The sequence below is a fragment of the Monopterus albus genome, unplaced genomic scaffold, assembly GCF_001952655.1.
Source record: "Monopterus albus unplaced genomic scaffold, M_albus_1.0 scaffold105.1, whole genome shotgun sequence".
Classification (NCBI taxonomy): domain Eukaryota; kingdom Metazoa; phylum Chordata; class Actinopteri; order Synbranchiformes; family Synbranchidae; genus Monopterus; species Monopterus albus.
The window spans coordinates 1,959,778-1,980,182 of record NW_018127985.1 but is presented as its reverse complement, the minus strand read 5'-3'; the positions used below and the strand labels follow the sequence as shown (position 1 = coordinate 1,980,182).

The following is a 20,405-nucleotide window of genomic DNA, read 5'->3' as shown; positions in this document are numbered from 1 at the left end:
AAAATGTCACTGAAAAAGAAATACAACAAAAAAACAAGAGACACAAAATGAACAAAAAGAAAAAAACGTGACTACAAAGAGATGAAAAGACTGACCAGAAAAAGACACATGAAAATAACAAGATCCAAAACTACCACAAAAAGATGCAAAATGACAGTACACACACACATTGACCACAAAGACACACAAAACAGCTACAGAGATGCAAAATGATCCCAAAACAACAAAGAAATGCAAACATTAATAACATCAAAAAGTGACAATAATGAGATGGAAATTGACCAAAATGTGAAACAGCCACAGAGACACAAAGTAACTACAAAGAGATGTGCAAAAATTCAAAACGACCACAAAGAAAATAACTACACACAAATGACAAACCGGTAAAATCGCTGGAAAGTAACCACAAAAACAGCACAACAAAATACACTAAGAGATGCAAAACAACTCCAAAACCTCACAGACATGGAGCTGTTTGGTCTCTTCCAGTCTTCGGTATCTTGCTGCCATGTAGGAGGTGTGTGAGGCCTTTTACATGTTTGTTTCCAGGGTCCCCTCATGTCATAATCTGCCCATAGCTAACAGCCTCTGCTTATGATAGTGTTATTGTGAAAACACTGGTGCGAAGAAGCCAGCAGCCTCCCATGGGGTGATTCAGACCCTCGGTTTTTCAGAGGAATGAGACACATGAGGCATTTAGACTTTTGCTGCTGGTAGCAACACACTGTAAACACAACTGCCTGTCCTTGAGCACACTGAGAAATCTCTCTCTGGGACTGGAAGTCAAAATACTGCCAATACCTGCCAGAGTGAGCTGCGAGGGTGTCTACTACATCCCCGGGGGGTGAAAACATTTTTCACAGCTAGATGAAAACATAAAACAGTTTATTACACCTATATGTAATATACCATATATAAATTGTATTACACCTTACTCCTTGTCGCTACATTTCACTTGCAGCTGTACACACAGGTGAACGGGCATCTTTTCAATGTGTGATTTTATTCATGTGATATAAATAGGATTTTCAATCAGCTGTAGTAATATCCAGGTGCTAATGAAGAATACTGTAGTAAATAATCAGGTGACTGTGCACAAAAAGCCAAAAGAAGCCAATGAAAACTTTGCACTACCTAACTTTAATCACATGGTGGGTGCCAAATGAAGCAGGTGTCTGTGAGCCCAACAAGTTCCTTTCACTGACCCCTATAGATGACATCACACTAACGAACTTCCCTCCTAACCAGACTACTACATTCATGGCCCTACCCATGCCTGCAATTTATTCAAGACCAGGACCAGGAATGGCAATGATGGAGAGGGGGAGACGGTAGTGTAGGGGTTGTGTGCTTGAATTTTAGAGTGCTGCTCTCCCCTGCAGAGAGAAACTGTGTCATAATGCCAGACTCCCTTTATGATTCAAATCAAGGCTATTGTCTCTGCAAGCGACCGGCTCCGTTCTGCGCTGCAGAACAACCAAGGCACTATACACAGGCTGCAGAAGATGAGTCCATGCCATAGGCTGAGGAGATGCAGAGAGAGATGAGAGCAGGGACCTGGGAGAGCAGGTCTGTAACTCAATACATGGGCCATGAGGATGACAGGAAGGCCTGCTGTCTGCATCTCAGTTATCATGTATACACAATTCACTCTCTTATTTGCAATTCATGAGCAGACAAACAAACAAGTAAGCCTGCACATGATAAATTCCAGCCTGCTGCTGAAACTGGAGTTACTTCTTTATAGTCATACAGTGAGTTCTGTTATTTAAGATTCCAAACAAGTTCTTGATTTGAAGCATCTTTGTGCCACTGCATCCATAGCATCAGCCCTCATTTTGATATTTAAAACATATTAGTGGTCTAACCAGCCTATTAAGTAACCACTAGCATTCACATCAAATTGGCTGTGTATGTTGAATTTTATTTTATTAATTTCCGGCTTTCCTGTGATGTCAGTTGCAGTTGTGTAAGGTCTGTCTGTTTGCTCTATATGTTTCTATATGAGTTTTCCAAAGTATTAGCCATTACAGTATGTAATATGCATCTTTATGACTAAAACAAACCACTGAAATACACTGTTGATTCAGTGCAGCTTCTGTAACAAGACACAGAGAGAGATATCTTTCTCTGTCAAATCTGCGCACTGTGCATATGTGTGCGCACTGGACGTATGTGGCGGTCGGCAGTGGGTTGAGCTGAAGTTTCCGAAGGTCCCAGTGTTGGGAATCTCCGTGCAGGGAGGGAGATGGTGAGAAAGTGAGATAGAGGGGACAGACAGAGGGACAGAGAGGAGGCGGGGACTACCAGGCGCTGGGACAGATCGGGAATGAAAAGTTTTTCAAAAGTTTCCGGGAGGATAACCGAGAATTACAGCAGCCGTGGCCGAGCTGCGGAGGATAATACCGGATTGGGACCTAAAGCTACGCTTTCCGGCTGACTTTATGAAAAAAATCCCCATCGATTTTGGAGCCTTTATTTTTTGTGAACTTAAGAAAGGATGTATTTCTGCTAAAAGCCCAACTTGAAACGCTGGAAACTTTTCCACCAGAATGGAAGGGAATATTCCATGGATTATTTTGTCTTTTTCATTGTTTATGCATATTGGTGAAGGTAAGTCTGATTGTACAGTTAACACTTGCAGCATACAAATGGGCTGTAGCTAAATCCACAGGTAGACTGGACGTGCCCGGACAGCCCATCCAACCAATTGGTGCTATCATGGACAATCTGGGCTGCACTGACAAGTTTTATGCAAAACTGTTTATTAAATTTACCTTTTATTTACTTCATTTATGTGGTGCCTTTGTAGTAGTTGGAGTTGCAGATAGCCCTTTGGAATAATTCAAGTACAATAGATGATGGTTAACAGATTTGCTACCGAAGACGTTTACGCGCATCGCGTGTCATAAATTGCCCTCGTGCAGTTATTTTGTGAATAAATCTCACATTACTATGAGGAGGAAAAAATAACCTATATATTTTTGTTACTAGTTATATCTGATCATTCTGCAGTAGTTGGTTGTTTTTTTTTTCTTTGGGAAAAGTTTGATGACAATGAGCCTTTCAAAGTGTAGCTTGTAACTTCAGCAGCACTTTAAAAGGTGTTGCTGATGTTATTAAATCTGATACAAGAAAGTAGAAACTAGCACGTTTTCGAAAGTGCATGTTGGGGACGGTGTGAAAATGAGTTTAACCTAAAGCAGCGGGTGATGAGCCTCAGTCCCCCTTCCTTTCTGAACAAAGACCTTTTAAACAACTGATTGTTTTTCCCGAAGTGCAGTGACTGTCAGATAAATTCAAATATCTAAGACAAACTTTGTTTCAAGCTAAACGGTTCGGCCATCTCGGTATGCACATATCAGCCTGTATCTATATCAGGGAAATACAAAACTTTATCTCTATTGACAAAGTGAAACATGCGGGTGTGTCTGCAAGATGCCACAAGTGGCAGGGGACTGTTATCTGGTATGCTATGCTTGCATTCTTTATCGGTGAATTTAAAGGTATCTCTATAATAGGCTATTTACTAAAAAAAAAGTTTGGAACATTTCAGTGGGGTATTATAGTTTTGCTGTGATTTTTTTGCCTGAAGGATTACACAGTCCTGTTAGTTAAAGTCGAGTACATCAAAGTGTTTGTCAAATATGTGGCTCTCTAATGGATTTTTCCCATTTCCACAGGGTTCCATTGTGTGGATAAAAACAGGCCTTGTGAAAATGGAGGGACATGCTTAGATTCACTCTCTCGGTGCATGTAAGTGAAACCTAACAGTATGTAAAGATGTAGTGCATAACCGTGAGTCAGTTTCCTTTCAGTAAAACCTCCAATCTGAGTTTTCTCCTGCCACACTACTTCATATACTTTGAAGTGTGGGTCTTATGTGTAAATTGCTTTATACAGGGTGTTCTTTGTTAGTTCAGGTCCAGCCACATTCACAACAATGATGCACTATCCCTTCTTCATATCTTGTTGACTGTTCATTTATAAGTTGGCATAAAGGTGGGGAAGGACGGTACAAATTGATTAGGCCTACGAGCATTAGCATGCTTCAACATGTTTGAGTGCTACACTCATGTCCTGCACCTGTTAAGTAGGGTTGTCAGACATAAATCACAGCATTATGCTTTTTCTCATTGTTACTTTGTGTGATAGATTTCTTTGTTCTACAGTCTACTGTTTACTAGCGACAGGAGGAAAACGTTTTGATAAAATGTGTTCATTTTGCTTTGGGCATTTTCAGCTCTCACATCTTTTGGCAGTGATAAGGCTTTTGTTTTCCAAATTGGCAAGGGGGGGTTGTGTGGGATCCCATAACAATAGTCAAGTTAAATAGCTTAAAGTGTGTTGCCTTGGGGCTATATGCCCTTTTAAAAACCCCTTTAGTTTAGGAAGCATGCCTGAGAGTTTCAGAAAGAAGGGATACAAATGGTTATAAAACCCAAAAAACAACATCCAACAACTCGGTTGCCAGGTGCTTTCCTCCAAAACACTACATGTACTATTTTATTGGTAATTAGGGGTCGAAGTTCAGCCAGTATAATGACTACACTATGCTATTCGCAAGAAAATATAGGGCAATTTTTATTGAATATACTGCCAATAGTAGCAATTAGACATTTGCCAATGTGTAACTCAGCTGCATGTGGAACAAGTAACCACCACCCACATTTTTTTCAATCATTAGCTCGAGCTAAGATGGGTGAACGTGTTAAGTGAGTAAATGTATAATTTTATGCAGCCAGGTCTTTTTTTTGCTTCAGTATATCCAATATCACTTTCTTGGTAGATCATTTATTTTCACACCATGCAGCACTTTCACTCTACTGGTGAAAATGGATAGAGTACTCCAATTATTAAGCAACAGATTTAATGTCATTACATTAGAGGGAATGTGTTTTTTTGTTTGTTTGTTTTGTTTTTGTGTTCCTCTAGTTCTTTGTTCTATGTACATGTATGTGTACACATACATGTACATCTTAGCTCGAGCTAATGATTGTGTAGGAAGTGTGTATAGTCACTATGCTGGTTCAGTGCCAAGAAAAGAAGTACTTAAAACCCTTAAGGGAAAGGATTTCTAATGAGAGGGGACATCAAATGTCATATTAGCGTAGAAAGAGCCCCATAGGGCAGAGCAGTGGAGCAGAGTGGTCAAACCAGTCCTAGACAGAGGCGAATGGTGGAGCCACCCCACCCCTTCCCCTGGGAGCCTACAGAAACAGGAGGTCCAAAACAACAAAAAGGTTCCTTTCTTCCACCAGATACCTGGCTGTAACCTGGCACCACCAGAACAGTGCATAGAGAGGGAGAGAGCAAAGGCCACAGAAAAGTGAGGCCAATATGGAGTAGAAAGACAAAACCAAACGCAGACACAGGTGCATGTTCCGGCATTTGAACGGAATTTGGAGAAGCCATAGTAAACCATTGTGCAAGATATCACTGCTGTTATCCAGAACCACACAAGTTGTTCTGTGCTGAGAACAGTCTTCCATTTCTGCTTGTTGTCCAGCCACTGTGTTGTTTAGTTTTCATATGGCAAGTAGATTCTCCAGTGACAGTAATACTACGTGTAAGACATTTGTCTCAGACACCAGTGTATCCCATGTCTTGTTGGCACATATCAACTGTGGTGTCACATTATAGCTTTGATATGCAAGAAATCTGAAAGTTCTCATATAATTGTCTGTCTTGTTAGTTTTCTCTCTTCCACTCAGGGTACTTAGTAAAGGTCACAGGACAGAGCAGCTTTTTGAGGATCACAGTAGTAATCCTCAGTAAACTGTTCAAGTGAACACACTTTCTAATAACCATTTTCCCTGCTGACCCAGTAAAAATCAGTTGATGCTGCAGACTCACCCTGTAGGTAGCCTGTTGGTTACAATGTCATACATGGGTTTGTGTGAGAAATAGCATCATTAAGGCAGGTAAATGAGTTTGATGAAGATGATTTCCGTTGACATGGAAGCACTTCATAACCATGTGACAGCTGCACTACCTGTGCCAGAGTATGAAAACATGAAGGTGAAATATTATAGCTCTGCCTGCCTGTTCCAGAGATGAAGTTGCTTAGAAACACACACTGAAAATAAATAAGCCTTTAGTGGTTACTTTGGTGATAAATAGTTCTAAATATCACTGGCCAACATAGATTTGAAAGACAAACCTATCCTGTAATGTGAGGTTGTGTTTCCATCTTCTGACACACTGTTTTCCCTGCTGCACAATAAATATTTCTGAAGTATTCCTATACACCTGACACCATACTACCAATGCTATACTTTCTACACATGCTATTTCTATACTATACTTTTTATGATCTTACTGACCCAAAGATTTGAACTTGACAGTGAAGGAATGATAGAGTCACAGAGAGTGCAACCTTCTAGGTAAGCAGTCAGGAAGTCTTGTTTAAGTGCTTTTGGCCCCTCATCTCTGCCCTGTGAGCAGAATGTGCTGTCTAGAGAGGGCCACAGAGGCGTCGCCGGAGGAGAGATAATTGGGCAGACGGAGAGGATCCAGCTGGAGGGATCGGACTGGGGGTAGGGAATGGGTAGAGGGAGGCTTGGGGGTGGGGTCTGCACAGAGGACAGCTGGTGGATGTTGTGATGGTAATCTGGTGAAGTCAGATCTTAACAAAGGGGAAGCATAGGGCCAGGTGCTGCCATTGAGCAGTCAGCCACCCCCATACTGTGAGAGACAAGCTCATGGAGGAATGAAGCTGGTAGCTCACAGCCCCTCTAGCACATGTTGCTTCACAGAGTTGCAGCAACCAGGTTCACTCGGGTGTTGTTGCAGCTCTTGCGGCTCCTCTGCTCCTGTCTCTCAACACAGCGGCAGATCACAGATTATGACCAACTCTTTCTTTTCATATCCTCTAAGCTGAAATAGATATGGGGCTTCTCCTCCATGTGAGGCCCATGGATGAATACAGCGGCCCTCTTCATGTTGTAAATGCTTTGCCCTTGGCCTTAGTGGCAGAGTTAGCATCTAAATTGTGAGTGTTTTGTTATGACCCCGTAGCAACTCCCAGCCTCTTAGAACATGATGAAGAAGGACATCTTTGACTTTGACAGGAAGCAGACGGTCCAGACAGTGTGGAGTGCTCTTTCTCTAGTAAAAAGTTTGTATGCACCTGATTTGTTTCACTAGTGTACATGGGTTTGAGTAGAAGGGACACTTCCTCTTATTTCAAAAAGGAAGAAATCAAATTTCTCAGAGGCGGTGATAATATTTCCAAAAAGGAAATGTGGCACCTTCAAGTGAGTTTACAGTTTTATTGATAACAATAAAAAATATGTTTTTTTCAGGAACACGGTTTATTAAGATTCACACACACATGCCTAGGCTCATAGAGACAGATTGTATTGGTGGCATAGGTCAGAGCACCTCAGGGCTAGTGTTTTCTTTAGCATCTTTATGGTGGATTAGAAAGGAATGTTTACTAAGATTCCTCCTGTCCCTCTGGTGCTTTTAGGTTATTGTCCATACCTCCCATCACTTCACCCCGGTAGCCCCTGCAGGAATTCCCTTAACAATACTGTCAGTCTAGTCTCATTAAGCACGGGATGTTCAGAATGACTTGTTTGATTTGCATTTAGTTACCCTACAATTTTGTGAGGCAGCATATCGTCTGTATCACCCATGCTGTCCTGATAGGCCAGTGGAGCCACTGTTATGTTATTATCCACGAAAACCGATGCATTGCAGACCCACTATAATAATTCAGTAGGAGGACAGTTGTGATGTCCGTGAGGAGATGAGTGCTATTTGACCAAGAGGTTACACCATCATAGGGAGGAGGACCTTGGGTTTGTTGTCCCTTCTTCTCTCTTAGTCATGAAGACAGGAAGGTGGGGTTTCCAGGCCCCATGACAGGAAGTGGTGCCTTCTGACCCCCCTGCTACCTACATCCTGTTTTATCAGAAAAGTTTAAGCAGATTAAGTCAGTGGACTTGAGTTTCCACGCTCCTCAACTCCTCAACACCGTCACTGTTGTGTCATCCTCCTTTCTGGTAAAACTGTCATTGTTGTGACTCATCACCAAAGTCTGTCTGAACCACATACCTCAGTAGGGATAAACCTGCCTCTGAAGTTGCATCTTTTGGCTGTATCCTGCAGACAATAACTTCTGAGAAAACACTCAGACATGCCTCATTGGAATAGCTGAGTTTCTCCCTCCCTTTTAAAAGTAGAAGGGATGGCTCCATCATTAAGTAATTCAGGAAAAAACCTTCATTTTTTTAGTCCACTTTCCACAGACATTTTGCCTGTGTTTACGGTTTCCTGACTTAAGATTTGTCAGAGGTTTTGGTACTTAGGTACATTGCCACATAGAAATAACAAGCAGTGCTACATTATTAGTTATTAGTTTGAGTTTTATAAAAATGTATCATTAGGTGTATCTGGCCCACAGCTTTTGTTAACATCTTTTAGTAGTTACTTGGGTGACAGCAACTGACATAACAGACATTCACTGGCTGTTTTTCTGGTGTTCTTCCTGCCATCTGAGCCAATCTGTGCAACAGTTTCTGTCAACATTATTAAACTAGAGTGTGGTTTATCACATGTGGGTGTAGCTTTATATAATCCACATTTGTTGTGTAGCAAATGTTTGCAATTAAATGAATGGCAATACAGGCCATTAGAAGGTCTCTTTTGTTACCTTGTGTTTTTTGTATTAAAGCTAACTTTGGAAACACATTGAACAGTGTGTTGTAGCTGGTATGTCATGCTAAGATTGAGATTGGGGTCTTTTAAATTTCAATTTCAAAGACATTTTTACAGAAATCTGGTTCAGTTTAGGTGGATGGGTGGGGTTTTTGTGGTTTAGTTAAGCGGGGAATGCTTTGAAAGACCTCGACCCTGGGATTCATGCAATGTGGTTATGGGCAAACGTGTTGCTATTTGGAAAATGTGAGGCAGCATTTGTTCAAAAAACTGTTTACTCCTGAATTCGCTCAGATAGTGTATGAAGTGTAAAAATGGCAAGCTTTTTGTCCAGCCCTTTTCGTAGCAATATAACTGAGCACTTAGCAACCAGAGCACATTGGTTTTTTTCTTGGTGCAGTTGACATGCAGACTCCCCACTGCAAAGGAAATGTCAGTTGACTAAATGTTAAATGACATTTCCTTTACATTTTGGATTTATATTCTTATATATGTAGATCTGAGCATTGAGTGGGTATCAGAAGTGAGAAGGATGCAACAGCCTTCCTATTGTTTAGTCATTTCTGCCTTTCCTTAAGTGAAACTTAAATATCCTTTATTCACATGTTTAATACGCTTGGTCGGTGGGTGCTCTGCAAAACCTCCATCTGGAGAGTTCACTACCTCTATTGTGTGCCTAAGCACAATTGTTAAACAAACTTTGCACTTTAAACTGTGCAACACACATCCTTTGAGATATGATCTTATTTAATTACCAGACTGAAGTGGTCCCGCATGACAGTCAGTGCTACCTGCATATATAGGGGATCAGTCCTTGAAGTGCTCCAACTGTCCTTATGAAACCCTGGCTCTCATCACCCCTTTTTTTCTCATTCTCTCTCACCATGGGTTACTGTTGCCAGGCTACAGCCCAGGCCCGTTGGTCCATGTAAGCCCAGGTCTGAAAGACTAGCTGTTTGGGTCACTGCTCCCCCCGACACTTTCATACAAAGGAGTTCTGACTACTTTAGCTCTTTTATTTGGGCCACAAAACACTCCCCAACCCCCAATCTGGGTCTTTGCTGAGACACTGAGAGCCAATCTGAAGAGAGCAGAGCAGGAGAGGCTGTTGGAAGGAGGGGGGATGTGGATGGGCTCCTGTTGGCAGTGTGGTGTCAGTATGGACTCTAATAAAGGAATATAGCTGGTTCCCGCCTGCTTGTGGAAGAAGTGGTAAGGGAATGAGGGCTGTGTTCAGAGAAAAACGCACTGCTGAAAGAGTTTTCCCAAAGATTCTAACATTTTTGTTTAGTAACTTCAAGCTCAAAAGACTTTCTAAGTTAAAATTGTGCCCTAAGTCAAGAGATGATAGTTCTGTTCCTCTCCATTTGTCTCAGATAGGAAGGGTCCTTTAAACCTATTCCATTGTGGAGCATGAGTGTGTGTATGAACCGTGTCAGAGATTACAGCGACTTTGTTCACAGGTGAGTCACCCTGTGACCTCTGGCATTAGTAATTGCTATTGTGGGGGAGAGGATGGGCTCAGGTTACCCTGCTTCAGTGACCCACAAAGCAGGAAAACTGGTATTGTGTTACACAAATATAGGAGATAGAACTCATATACATAATTCAAATTGTTTTAATCAGACTATCCTTATTCTTGATATAGAACAACAAAGAAATCAGTTAAGAGAAAGTTAAATGTCCTTAAATTCACATGTTTACATTAATATCCATGTTCATGGGAGCTCTGGAGATTTCAGTAGTAGTTTATTGTGTCCTTTGCATTTTAAACTGTTCTTCATTAATTGATTGACACCTCTTTCCTCCTCCTTTTTTAATCTCGTCAGTGGATCTTCTCTTCTATGGGTTCACAATACTACCCTTCCTCAGAGGCTGAGGCTGGTTGTAAGTTTCTTTTCTTTGTAATTGGGGCGTGTAGTGATTGTTGCATGTGTTTGCTTGGTTGCAGTGGTGCCTTTGCATAACAGTCTTGAAAGTGTGTTAAAAGGAACTGTTTATGCATGTGTTTGTAAAGGATGACCGCATCTCTCGTGGTGTGAAATGGTTAGTGTACGTGCCTGTGTGGGGGGCTAGTCCCATAAGTAAAACAGCACAGTTGTTTCAGATTAAAGTCTGGCAGGAGAGGTAAATGCCAGACAGCCAGAGCTAAACTGACAGCTCTGGACAGATGCATGGTGCCGGGCTGCAGCTGGCATTCACCCTCATATGTGTTGTCAGAGATTGTCCACAGCCTCCATGTCTCTGCTACACTTAAAGACCTCCTCCTCATCTGCTGCACTCTCTTCTGTCCTCAAACTCAGAAGTCAACATTCACTATATACTCTGGGGTATTGCACAACAGCAGCCAGCACCTGCCTTCTACATCCGCTACAAACGCAGGGCCCAGGCGAAGGCACAATGACTGCTCTGCTGTTCCCAGAGGCAGTGGAATCCACAAGGTTGTAAAAAGCCTGATAAGGAGAGTCTCAGGTGCACCAGTACAAAGTTGCATGTCTCTCACAGTCTCAGTACTGATAGCACACTGATTTGTGTGTTTTGGGAGTAGCATGTTGGCAGTGAGTCAGGTCTAGACAAAATAATGTGTGTTTTGGCTGCTTGGTTCACTGTGCGTTTGTAAGTGGAGAGGACAGATACTTTATCAGGCATTACTACTATTTTCATTCTTACACACCCACCCACACACATGCACATATGTACACTAACACACACAAAAAACACCAACGTACCTAATTCTCATAGCTGAACACACCTTTATTCCAACTACCTAGGAGTCTCTGTAGTGCAACATTAACACGCACTTGGACACAGAATACAGAATACTTCCTGGAATCTGTTCTGTGTCCACGTAGAGTCATGATCGTCTTCAGCCTGTTAAGACTGTAGCTTTCATCAACAGTCAAATGCCCACAGTGTAGAGTGGCTCCAAAAGGATTTGAGTGAAGGTGCATTGTATTTTTCAGCTCTGTAAGCAACTTTCTTCCATAGCCCTTTTACATCCCTCTTTGTGCCACATTTGTGTTTCATTTTTTAGTGATACTCTAAATTCCAGACATAGTTAATTTGCCTCTAAATAAACCCAGCCAACCCATGACAAATGGCCATGGGGACCAAGAGTGGGTAGTGGTGCTTTTGGGGTGGGGTTTGGGGGGGGGTGATTAGTTGGGTGTCAGACTTGCTTGTTCATCTGTGAGGTTGCTAGGGCAACAGGGATTGTGCATGAGGAGTGGGTGTGATGTTTTCAGAGTAAGGGACCAGGGATTACAGGAAATATGACATGACATTCATGCTGGACCAGACCATTCTCTCCTCCTCTTCATCGCCCTCTACACCAGTTCCACCTTGTAAAAACATTCTCTTGTGCACAGCAGCCCCACCCCACCCCTGGCAGCCTGAGTGACATTATCATCACAATCAGATGGGGGAACTCTGACATCTGACCTCTCAGTGTATGAGAGGAGGGGGTTGTTAGGGGGGAAGCCAAGCTGGCCATCATGGAGGTTTTAGCAAATGGAGGAGTGGCTGTAGTAAGTGTGCAAACTTCTCAACCTGGGTAGCCTGGTGCAGCTTCTCAGCTCCTTAGTGCTGTTCTTGTACTGTGGCCATCATCTTCATTCCTTATGGCATTTATAGTTGTTGTGCTTAGATCCTTGACTAATTTTTATACACTAACAAACTAGACATTTTATTTTTCCTGCACTGTTGTATGCACATTTTTGTGGGTATGCCTGTTGTGCATGGTTCCTCCATGCTTAGCCCTGTAGCTCCTCCATTCCACTTTTGTTTTTGTAAAGGCAGGGGGAAAAGCCAAACAAAACTCAGTTGTCTCCAGTTCTTATGAACCAGAACAAAATAGTCAGAACAAAAGCAGAGTTAGTAAAAATCTAGATCTGGATCCCACCTAATGTGGAGCACCTCCAGCTGGACTCTCACACAGCTGTGGGTGAGATCCAAAAAATTATTCATATAATATAGGTAGTAAAATATATCATAACAATATTATAGCCTTAGGGGATAGTGGGAGGTGGCATCAAAAAGGTACAAGATGAACTAATGCTAGTGTAGTGGTAATTCTCCTGTGACAACAGATGAAAACCCACTCTCCAAAGAAAGAGGAGACAGAGCCCAAGGGCAGGCCGACCATTACTGCTCTGCCATCAGCATCAGACAGTCAGTTTCAAGAGGGGGCTTGTCCCCAGTGAGGGGCTTCACTGTAGGTGTAGAGTTACCAGCTCATTCTGGCCAATTTAATGAGTCTAACCCTTGTCTAGACTCTCACACAGCCTCCGGAGAGAGCTATAGGAAGCCCGGTTTATATGTTTACCTCTACTTCTTACTGGAGCAGGTCAGACTTACACATCATTTACACAGCCTGCATAGCAAAAGCAGCACGTTAGCAGAGCAGCACCAGCAGCTTCAGTCCTCCACCAGTGTCTGCACTGGAGGCGTCCTATGTTTTATAAGTGCCCCAATACACAAATAAACCTTAGTGTAATAATAGTTGTGCACATGTAGCATAAAACTTATGTATTGATTAAAGCAAAAGCATATCTTTTCTGTCAGACAGGCATGAGACAGACAACTGAAAAATGTGGCTGAAACACCTTGTGTGTTGGCCATCACTCAGTGTTTCATCAAGATGATGCATCATTCTATCAGAATACAGTCACGAGGAGGAGGATGTTTTGTTTCGTTCAGATACCACAGCCGCTTCTCCTACTCAGTTTATGCATGCTGTGTGTAATCCTCATTTTTCTTATGTCAGTATTTTTTGGAAATTGTTAGGTTTTCAGACTGATGTTTCTGGGCGTGTTCTTTTTTCATATATGAGAAAAGAAGCAAGATCTGAGGTGCAGTAAAACCATAATAGCAGAGGAATGTTAACTGCATGGAGAAACTGAAGCTTTCCAGCTGGAAATAACACAGTGTTTCCATTATAAAACCTGTAAGACACAGAGAATGGCCTCACCCCATCTTTATGTTTTAAAGTATGTTTATGGGTGTACCGTATGTGTGTCTCATTCTGTGAACAATGTATTGCATGATTAGTACTTACAGGGTAAACTGCCTTAATCCAAATTTGTTCCAGGGCCCAGAAGAATTACTCATGCAAAAGCATGAGTCAGGCAGCAGGCCTTGCCAAGGTGTGATTGGGCCTTGACTGCCAAACCCAGAAAATGATGGGAACTGGGTTGTACTGGAGTTTCAAGTGTCACCGCACTGTTTTAATTATCTTTACTTTGTCAACTTCTGTTTTAACCTGCAGGCCAAAAATATTGTAATGTGTGTGTGTGAATGTGTATGTTTGTTTGTTCTAGATGTCGCCCTGGATTTATTGGTCCTCTCTGTCAGCATATGGATCCCTGTCATCGATCAGTGTGTCTGAATGGAGCAGCTTGTAAGAGCCAGGTGGTCAATGGGATCCCACAGTATTCCTGTGTGTGCCAGAGAGGGTTCAGAGGTACAGTACATACACCTGAATTTGTTTTCCTTAGAAAGATCAGATCTGAGAAGTGATATTGAAAGTTCCTACTGTAACTGAATACAATTCACCATTCCAGGCCAAGACTGCTCCCTCATAGATGCCTGTGCCACAAATCCCTGTGCCAATGGGGCTCGTTGTGCCAACTGGAATGACCACTACAACTGTTCCTGCCCACCTGGCTTCCAGGGAAAGAACTGCCGCAATGACATTGATGAGTGTCGCAAGCCTGGCATGTGCCTCAACGGCGGGCTCTGCATTAACACACATGGGTCCTTTCACTGCCAGTGCCAACATGGATACAGCGGGCGCGCATGTGAGGTGTCCACCCTGCCCTGTGCCCCATCTCAGTGCCTCAATGGCGGCACCTGTCGACAGACCAGCGACCATTCCTATGAGTGTGCTTGCCTACCAGGTAGAAGAGCTCCCTATCAGCATAACAAAACACACCCACACACAGTCAAAATCAGAGTCACTGTGGAAAACCTAGTTTTCCCAGGCCCTCAGCACAGTGCTACAGGCATTCAGATTTTCCCAGCCTGATGTCATAGCTGTTAGTTCTGTTGCTGGGATTTACTCTACTATCCCAAGTCGACTTCCTGTCTGCCATTAATAGCTGCTGATGGGAGATGAGATGGTGAGAGAGTTGAAGAGGCAGACCGCCTGTGCTCTACGCTACTCTGCTCAAAAAGAATTTACTTTATGGGCCTATTGGTTTTCCACTGGGGAACTGGCAGGAAATGTCTCTTGCCAGAAAGGAAGTCATTGAAACTGTAAGAGATTATAAAACAAACAAACGCTGCAGGGAGTGCAGACCTCTGAAACAGACAGGAGTCACGGCCTTTGCTGGCATTGTGTGGGAACCATCATGTTAAAATGTAACCAGTCATCTGTGCACTTAAACACCCTCTGAACCTTTTTATTGCCCACACTGCCTAGTTCCTCTAGTGTGGGAAATATTACTCAGTGTTTACCAGTAGTAATGTTGAGTTTCTGGAGCAGGGGCCACTGAATGTTTAATAAACTTAGTTTGTGTGTTACTGCATCTATTATAACATTTTTCTCTCCCCAACTGTCTCAGGATTTGAGGGATACAACTGTGAGAATAATGTGGATGACTGTCCAGGTCACAAGTGTATGAACGGAGGAATATGTGTGGATGGAGTCAACACCTACAATTGCCAGTGCCCACCAGAATGGACAGGTACAAATCTGTTTATCACATTTGAAATAAACATACACAATATGTACACTATTCATATATTACAGTGAGTAAATGTCAGCCAATATGTATCACACTAGGACAATACTGTGCCGAGGATGTCAACGAATGTCTCATGCAACCGAATGCCTGTCATAATGGGGGTACTTGCTTCAACACCATTGGTGGTCACACCTGCATCTGTGTTAATGGCTGGACTGGAGATGACTGCAGTGAGAATATCGATGATTGTGCCATAGCTGTTTGTTTAAACGGTGCCACCTGCCATGACCGTGTGGCATCCTTCTTCTGCGAGTGCCCAGTCGGGAAGACAGGTTTGTCAAATTGCCCATGTGCACCTCCTAGTTGTGGTTGCTAAATTGATGATAACTGGCCTACTTCTTCTGTGCTTTCTCTACAGGTTTGCTGTGCCACCTTGATGATGCATGTGTGAGTAACCCCTGTAATGATGGTGCAGTGTGTGACACCAACCCGCTTAATGGCCGTGCCATTTGCACTTGTCCTGCTGGCTTTGTGGGAGGTGCCTGCAACCAGGACATGGATGAGTGTTCAATCGGTAAGTCGACTATTCTTTTAACATTTGTCAGGCGCTGTCCGCCACTGTGGTTCATATACTGATCCCCAACCGTCTACCCACAGGTGCCAACCCATGTGAGCATTTTGGGAAATGTGTGAACACAGAGGGCTCCTTCCAGTGTCAGTGTGGTCGGGGATATGCCGGCCCACGTTGCGAGATTGACATCAACGAATGTCTGTCCATGCCCTGCCAGAATGATGCCACTTGCCTAGACCGCATTGGAGAGTTCACCTGTATCTGCATGCCAGGTATTCAGGCCTGTTAACCTGCACTGCCAATAAAACTATAAAAAGTCATGCACATGGGATGACCCAAAACCAATAGCAGAGTAGAACAACCGATTATATAAACTTGACCTTCTAAAGAAGCATTATCTACAGTACTGCCATACTGACTGCCCATGTAGAGTGTTATGCAATACATTCCCATTAACCCTGAGGGTATGGAGGCATTTCTCTACTCTCACTGTACAGCCAGACAGGGTATTAGTTTGGACTAAGTGATTGTTTGGACACTCAGCGACAAAAACACAGTGAAACTCTCACACACAGTCCTACATGCATCCTGGGGTTTTGGGAACTATACAAATTAGAGCTGGGAGTCGAGTCTATAGGACTTGATGTGAGAGAGAGCGAGCAGTTAGGGGGAGGAGTGTGCTGTGAATACTAATGAGCGGTAGAGTGGTGGGAATGGAGCCGAACAATAGAGCCCCTCTGTGTTCCACTTTGCACCCCTCATACAGACAGAGAGGGAAAGAAGCCTTTTCCCAGAGTCCCCCCTGCTCATTTCCAGAGACAGGCCCTTCCTCTTTACCCTCCTCATCATCAGCCAGCCTGGCAAAGCTCATGTGGTGCGGCTGATTATTTCTGATTCCACGCTAGCCTCTCCCAAGGGGCAGCACTCCGATCCAAACTCTGCTTCACCTCAGTGAAGAAGCCCTCCATAGTTTGCTAATGCAAAACATATAACATGCATCTGGTTAACGTGACACTGACCCAGGGAGGAGCATCGCTCCATGGACCCATGGGTCAGTGGAGTAGGAACACTAGGGATACTCTAGGGATCTTTTATTGCACCCTGTGGTTCAGCAAAGACTGGCGCCAAAAACTCTGAGTGAAACTCCTCACAAAGCACACGCACCATGCTGGCTTAAACTGACACACCCGTGCATGTGTGAACAAGTGAAGAGAGTGAATTTGTTTTAACTATAAAATGTGTGTGAATTCAGTTTAAACTTCTGTCGTTCAGGCTACATGGGGACTTACTGTGAGATTGACGTAGATGATTGTGAGAGCAACCCATGCGTGAATGATGGCATGTGCCGGGACATGGTCAATGGCTTCACGTGCACCTGCCAGCCAGGTAAGACTTTTCTGACTGACTTTTTTATCTATCCTCTGTGTTTATTTCTGTCCCTGCTAACAACTCCAGCTCAGTGACAGAAGCAGCAGAAGAACAGAAACCAAAGTTTAAATGTCCAGAGCAGGGAGAGTCAACCTTGCTACTACTGCCTGCTGGTGTTTAGAGCCACCATTCTAACAAAAAGGCAGGCCCAAAAGGCTGCCTATCCTCTTGCCTGAACAAAGACACTATTGTGACCCCCGCTCCCCTCCTCTGTGGAATGTGGAAGGGACAGCAGTCTCCCTCATCCTGTCCTAGTGGACGGGGGGAACAGCAGTCCTGCTAATGAGATTCTTTTCCAGGTCCGCAATTTACATCTGGGACAGACATCCCCCCTCAACCCCCCATCTAGCTATTGAGCCAGTGGAGCTGATGCAGGAAGGGGTTGCGGGGTGGGGGGTGGGGGTCCTAAAAGAGAAAACAATCCCACCGTCTCCTCTAACCCCTCCCATTTAGCACCCCAAGTACCAACACAAACCATCCTGACACTGTTAATCAACAGCGTGGTGTGCTACTAATGCACCAATTTACCCCTTGTCTGGGCACAGTGCCCACTGATTTAAGCCTGCCCAGTTTCTCAAGCTAGTCAACCAAGTAGATGTACCAAAGTTTTATTAGTATTATTATTCTTGCTGTTTTTGTTGTCTTGATTATTGTTGCTGTTGCTCCTGCTGCTGCTGCTCCACACATTCCATATAGTTCTGCATACCTACATATCACAGGGCCCTGGCATTTCAGTGTGGAGTAGGCACTGTGTGGACACATTAGTAACAAAATGTACCATAACCTGAAATGAGCTGAAGCTGCATCATTTTATTGCCTAGATATTCTGTACAACCTGATAGCAATAAAGAGTGTATATGCTTGATTTCTAGTCCCTCCTCAAAAATATTATCAGTTCTCAGTTCTCAATACTGGTCCAAGTGCACAGATGACCAGTCAAGATACTCTCAAACCCAAACTTAGATAAATACTGCTAACCTAGCCAAAGACCTCTGGCCTTCTCAGAACTTTAGTCTGGACCCTTCTACTGGACCTTCTTTCTGACCCTTCACCTCTGTGTTTGCATGTCCCAGGGTTTACTGGCAACATGTGCCAGATTGACATTGATGAGTGCGCCAGCACGCCCTGTCAGAATGGAGCAAAATGCAACGACCGACCCAATGGGTTTGAGTGCCGCTGTGCTGAGGGTAAGGGCTTTTATAACTAATACTTGTTAGACAGTACACAGCTAAAGATGTTTTCCCACCAAAAGAACAGATGCACCTTAACCAATTGTTGGGATGTGTCTGGTCTTTGTTAAGTGTTCAGTGTTTTTCGGGTCAGCTCTGGATGTCTGCTGGCCAAGCAGACTGACTTGAAGCCCCTAATCCCCCTTTTTTCCCTATTGGCTCTGAGGATCACAGGGTCACTGAGGACCAGCAGTTGCCAAGAAAGGAGCTATGGTCATCACCTTTACATCTGTTCATTTGTTACACCCCCACAACCACCTTATGCTGCATCTTAACTTTCATTCCTTTACTTTTATTCATGTCCATGTTTGAAAACAAGCCCAGATACAGTGAGTTATAGTAAGGTTTGCCATAAGGGCTACATGTATGAGCTGACTGTGTGTATATATTTATATTTAACATGTTTGTTCGGACCCGTTTCTATGGAAGGAGCCTGCTTCATTGTTTCAGTGGCCAGCTGCTTGGTATTCCCTGTATTTGTGGGCCCTTCTGTTGAGTGAAGTGGCCCTGTTTGACGTGGCGCAGTCTATTGTTCCCTCCGTTACAGAGAACAAAAGCATGGCTGGGAGGCCTCAACCCAGCACTGCACTACACACATACCACACAAACTAACACTTACTTTTAACACACAGACACTGTCGACACAAAAACCATAGTGATCAGAACCCCAAACTGTAGAAGCTTATATAAAGGAAAATGGCAAACAGGCAGAGGAAATTCCACAAAATAATAAATGAATTGGGTAAAAAAAGAACATTTGAAAACTGGAAGAAAAAAACAAAAGAAATGGGGACAAAATGACAAATATTTTATGATGAAAAGGGAAAAGCCAACACCAAGGTGTCAAACAACAAAGGATTGAAAGTGATGCATCAAATAACATCATAAGTACCTTAACTGTAGAGATGGGACAATGTTCCTCTCTCTCTATATATATGCAATTTTATAAACAATATGGGGTTTACAATTCAATTCAGTCACAATACACTTAAAACATCAAAAAGCATGGCTGCTGAATACTTGTGCTTTTTCCCTTTTCTGTCACTGGTTTGATTATGCAAACAAAATGCAGCAAAGTGCATCTTCTATTAATAAAGAATAAGGTTAAAATAAAATAAACAAGGATAGACAACTATAATCTGTTACTATAATAGAAACCTAGACCACAAAAAAGTCCAACTTTCAAATATACAGTAGCTGCCATTTACTAATGTATATGCAAGCTGATCCAGCGCAGGGCCAACAAAACAACTGAGCTTTAACGATGAACTCTAAAAATGTCAATGTCTCACCAGCAGTGTCCATATTAATGACATTGTCTGTCAACACAACAGAGTTGTAATAAGGCCTCTCTGATTCCCATTCAGTTCCAGGACATACCTGCAGTGTTAGCTCCCATGTGCCACTGAAACAGAAATCTTTGAATAAACTTCTAGTATAACCTACACTATAAATGAGTTTTCTTGATGGGACTTGGTATTTCAGCTCTAGCACTGCAAGCAACTTTCTAAAGCCTTTGCTTTTGATTAGAGAACGGGGCGGTAGGCAGTTTGAGTGAAGTCACCAAATGCTTTAACTCATACTTTAATGTTGGTGGAACATTTTTTTATTACTGTATTTGTCTGCCTTTTATTGCTGCCATCCTTAAGGAGTTTAGGTCCCGGGAGACTGGTTTGTATAATCAAGGTAACTGCACCCTCTGCAGTACAAATTATGGAATAGGCAAGGAAAATCCTGTGTGGTTAACTCTGCTAGGCTATTGACAAATGAAAAGTAGCTGGTGTAACAAGGTTACACAATACATATTGTGAGGCTAAGTGATAC

At 43.0% G+C, this 20,405-nt stretch overlaps 1 protein-coding gene across 1 annotated transcript in view; it reads left to right on the top strand.

The window, feature by feature from the left end:
- The first annotated feature begins 2,312 nt into the window (after positions 1 to 2,312).
- The window catches only part of notch3 (notch receptor 3), a 29,169-nt gene continuing 11,076 nt past the window's right edge, over positions 2,313 to 20,405 (top strand). Inside the window, exons 1-10 of the mRNA XM_020610300.1 lie at positions 2,313 to 2,613; positions 3,684 to 3,756; positions 13,986 to 14,128; positions 14,229 to 14,564; positions 15,231 to 15,353; positions 15,452 to 15,685; positions 15,772 to 15,927; positions 16,011 to 16,196; positions 17,197 to 17,310; positions 18,426 to 18,539. Coding sequence (XP_020465956.1) covers positions 2,553 to 2,613; positions 3,684 to 3,756; positions 13,986 to 14,128; positions 14,229 to 14,564; positions 15,231 to 15,353; positions 15,452 to 15,685; positions 15,772 to 15,927; positions 16,011 to 16,196; positions 17,197 to 17,310; positions 18,426 to 18,539 — 1,540 coding nt within the window. The 5' untranslated portion in view covers positions 2,313 to 2,552. The remainder of the gene's footprint in view (positions 2,614 to 3,683; positions 3,757 to 13,985; positions 14,129 to 14,228; positions 14,565 to 15,230; positions 15,354 to 15,451; positions 15,686 to 15,771; positions 15,928 to 16,010; positions 16,197 to 17,196; positions 17,311 to 18,425; positions 18,540 to 20,405) is intronic.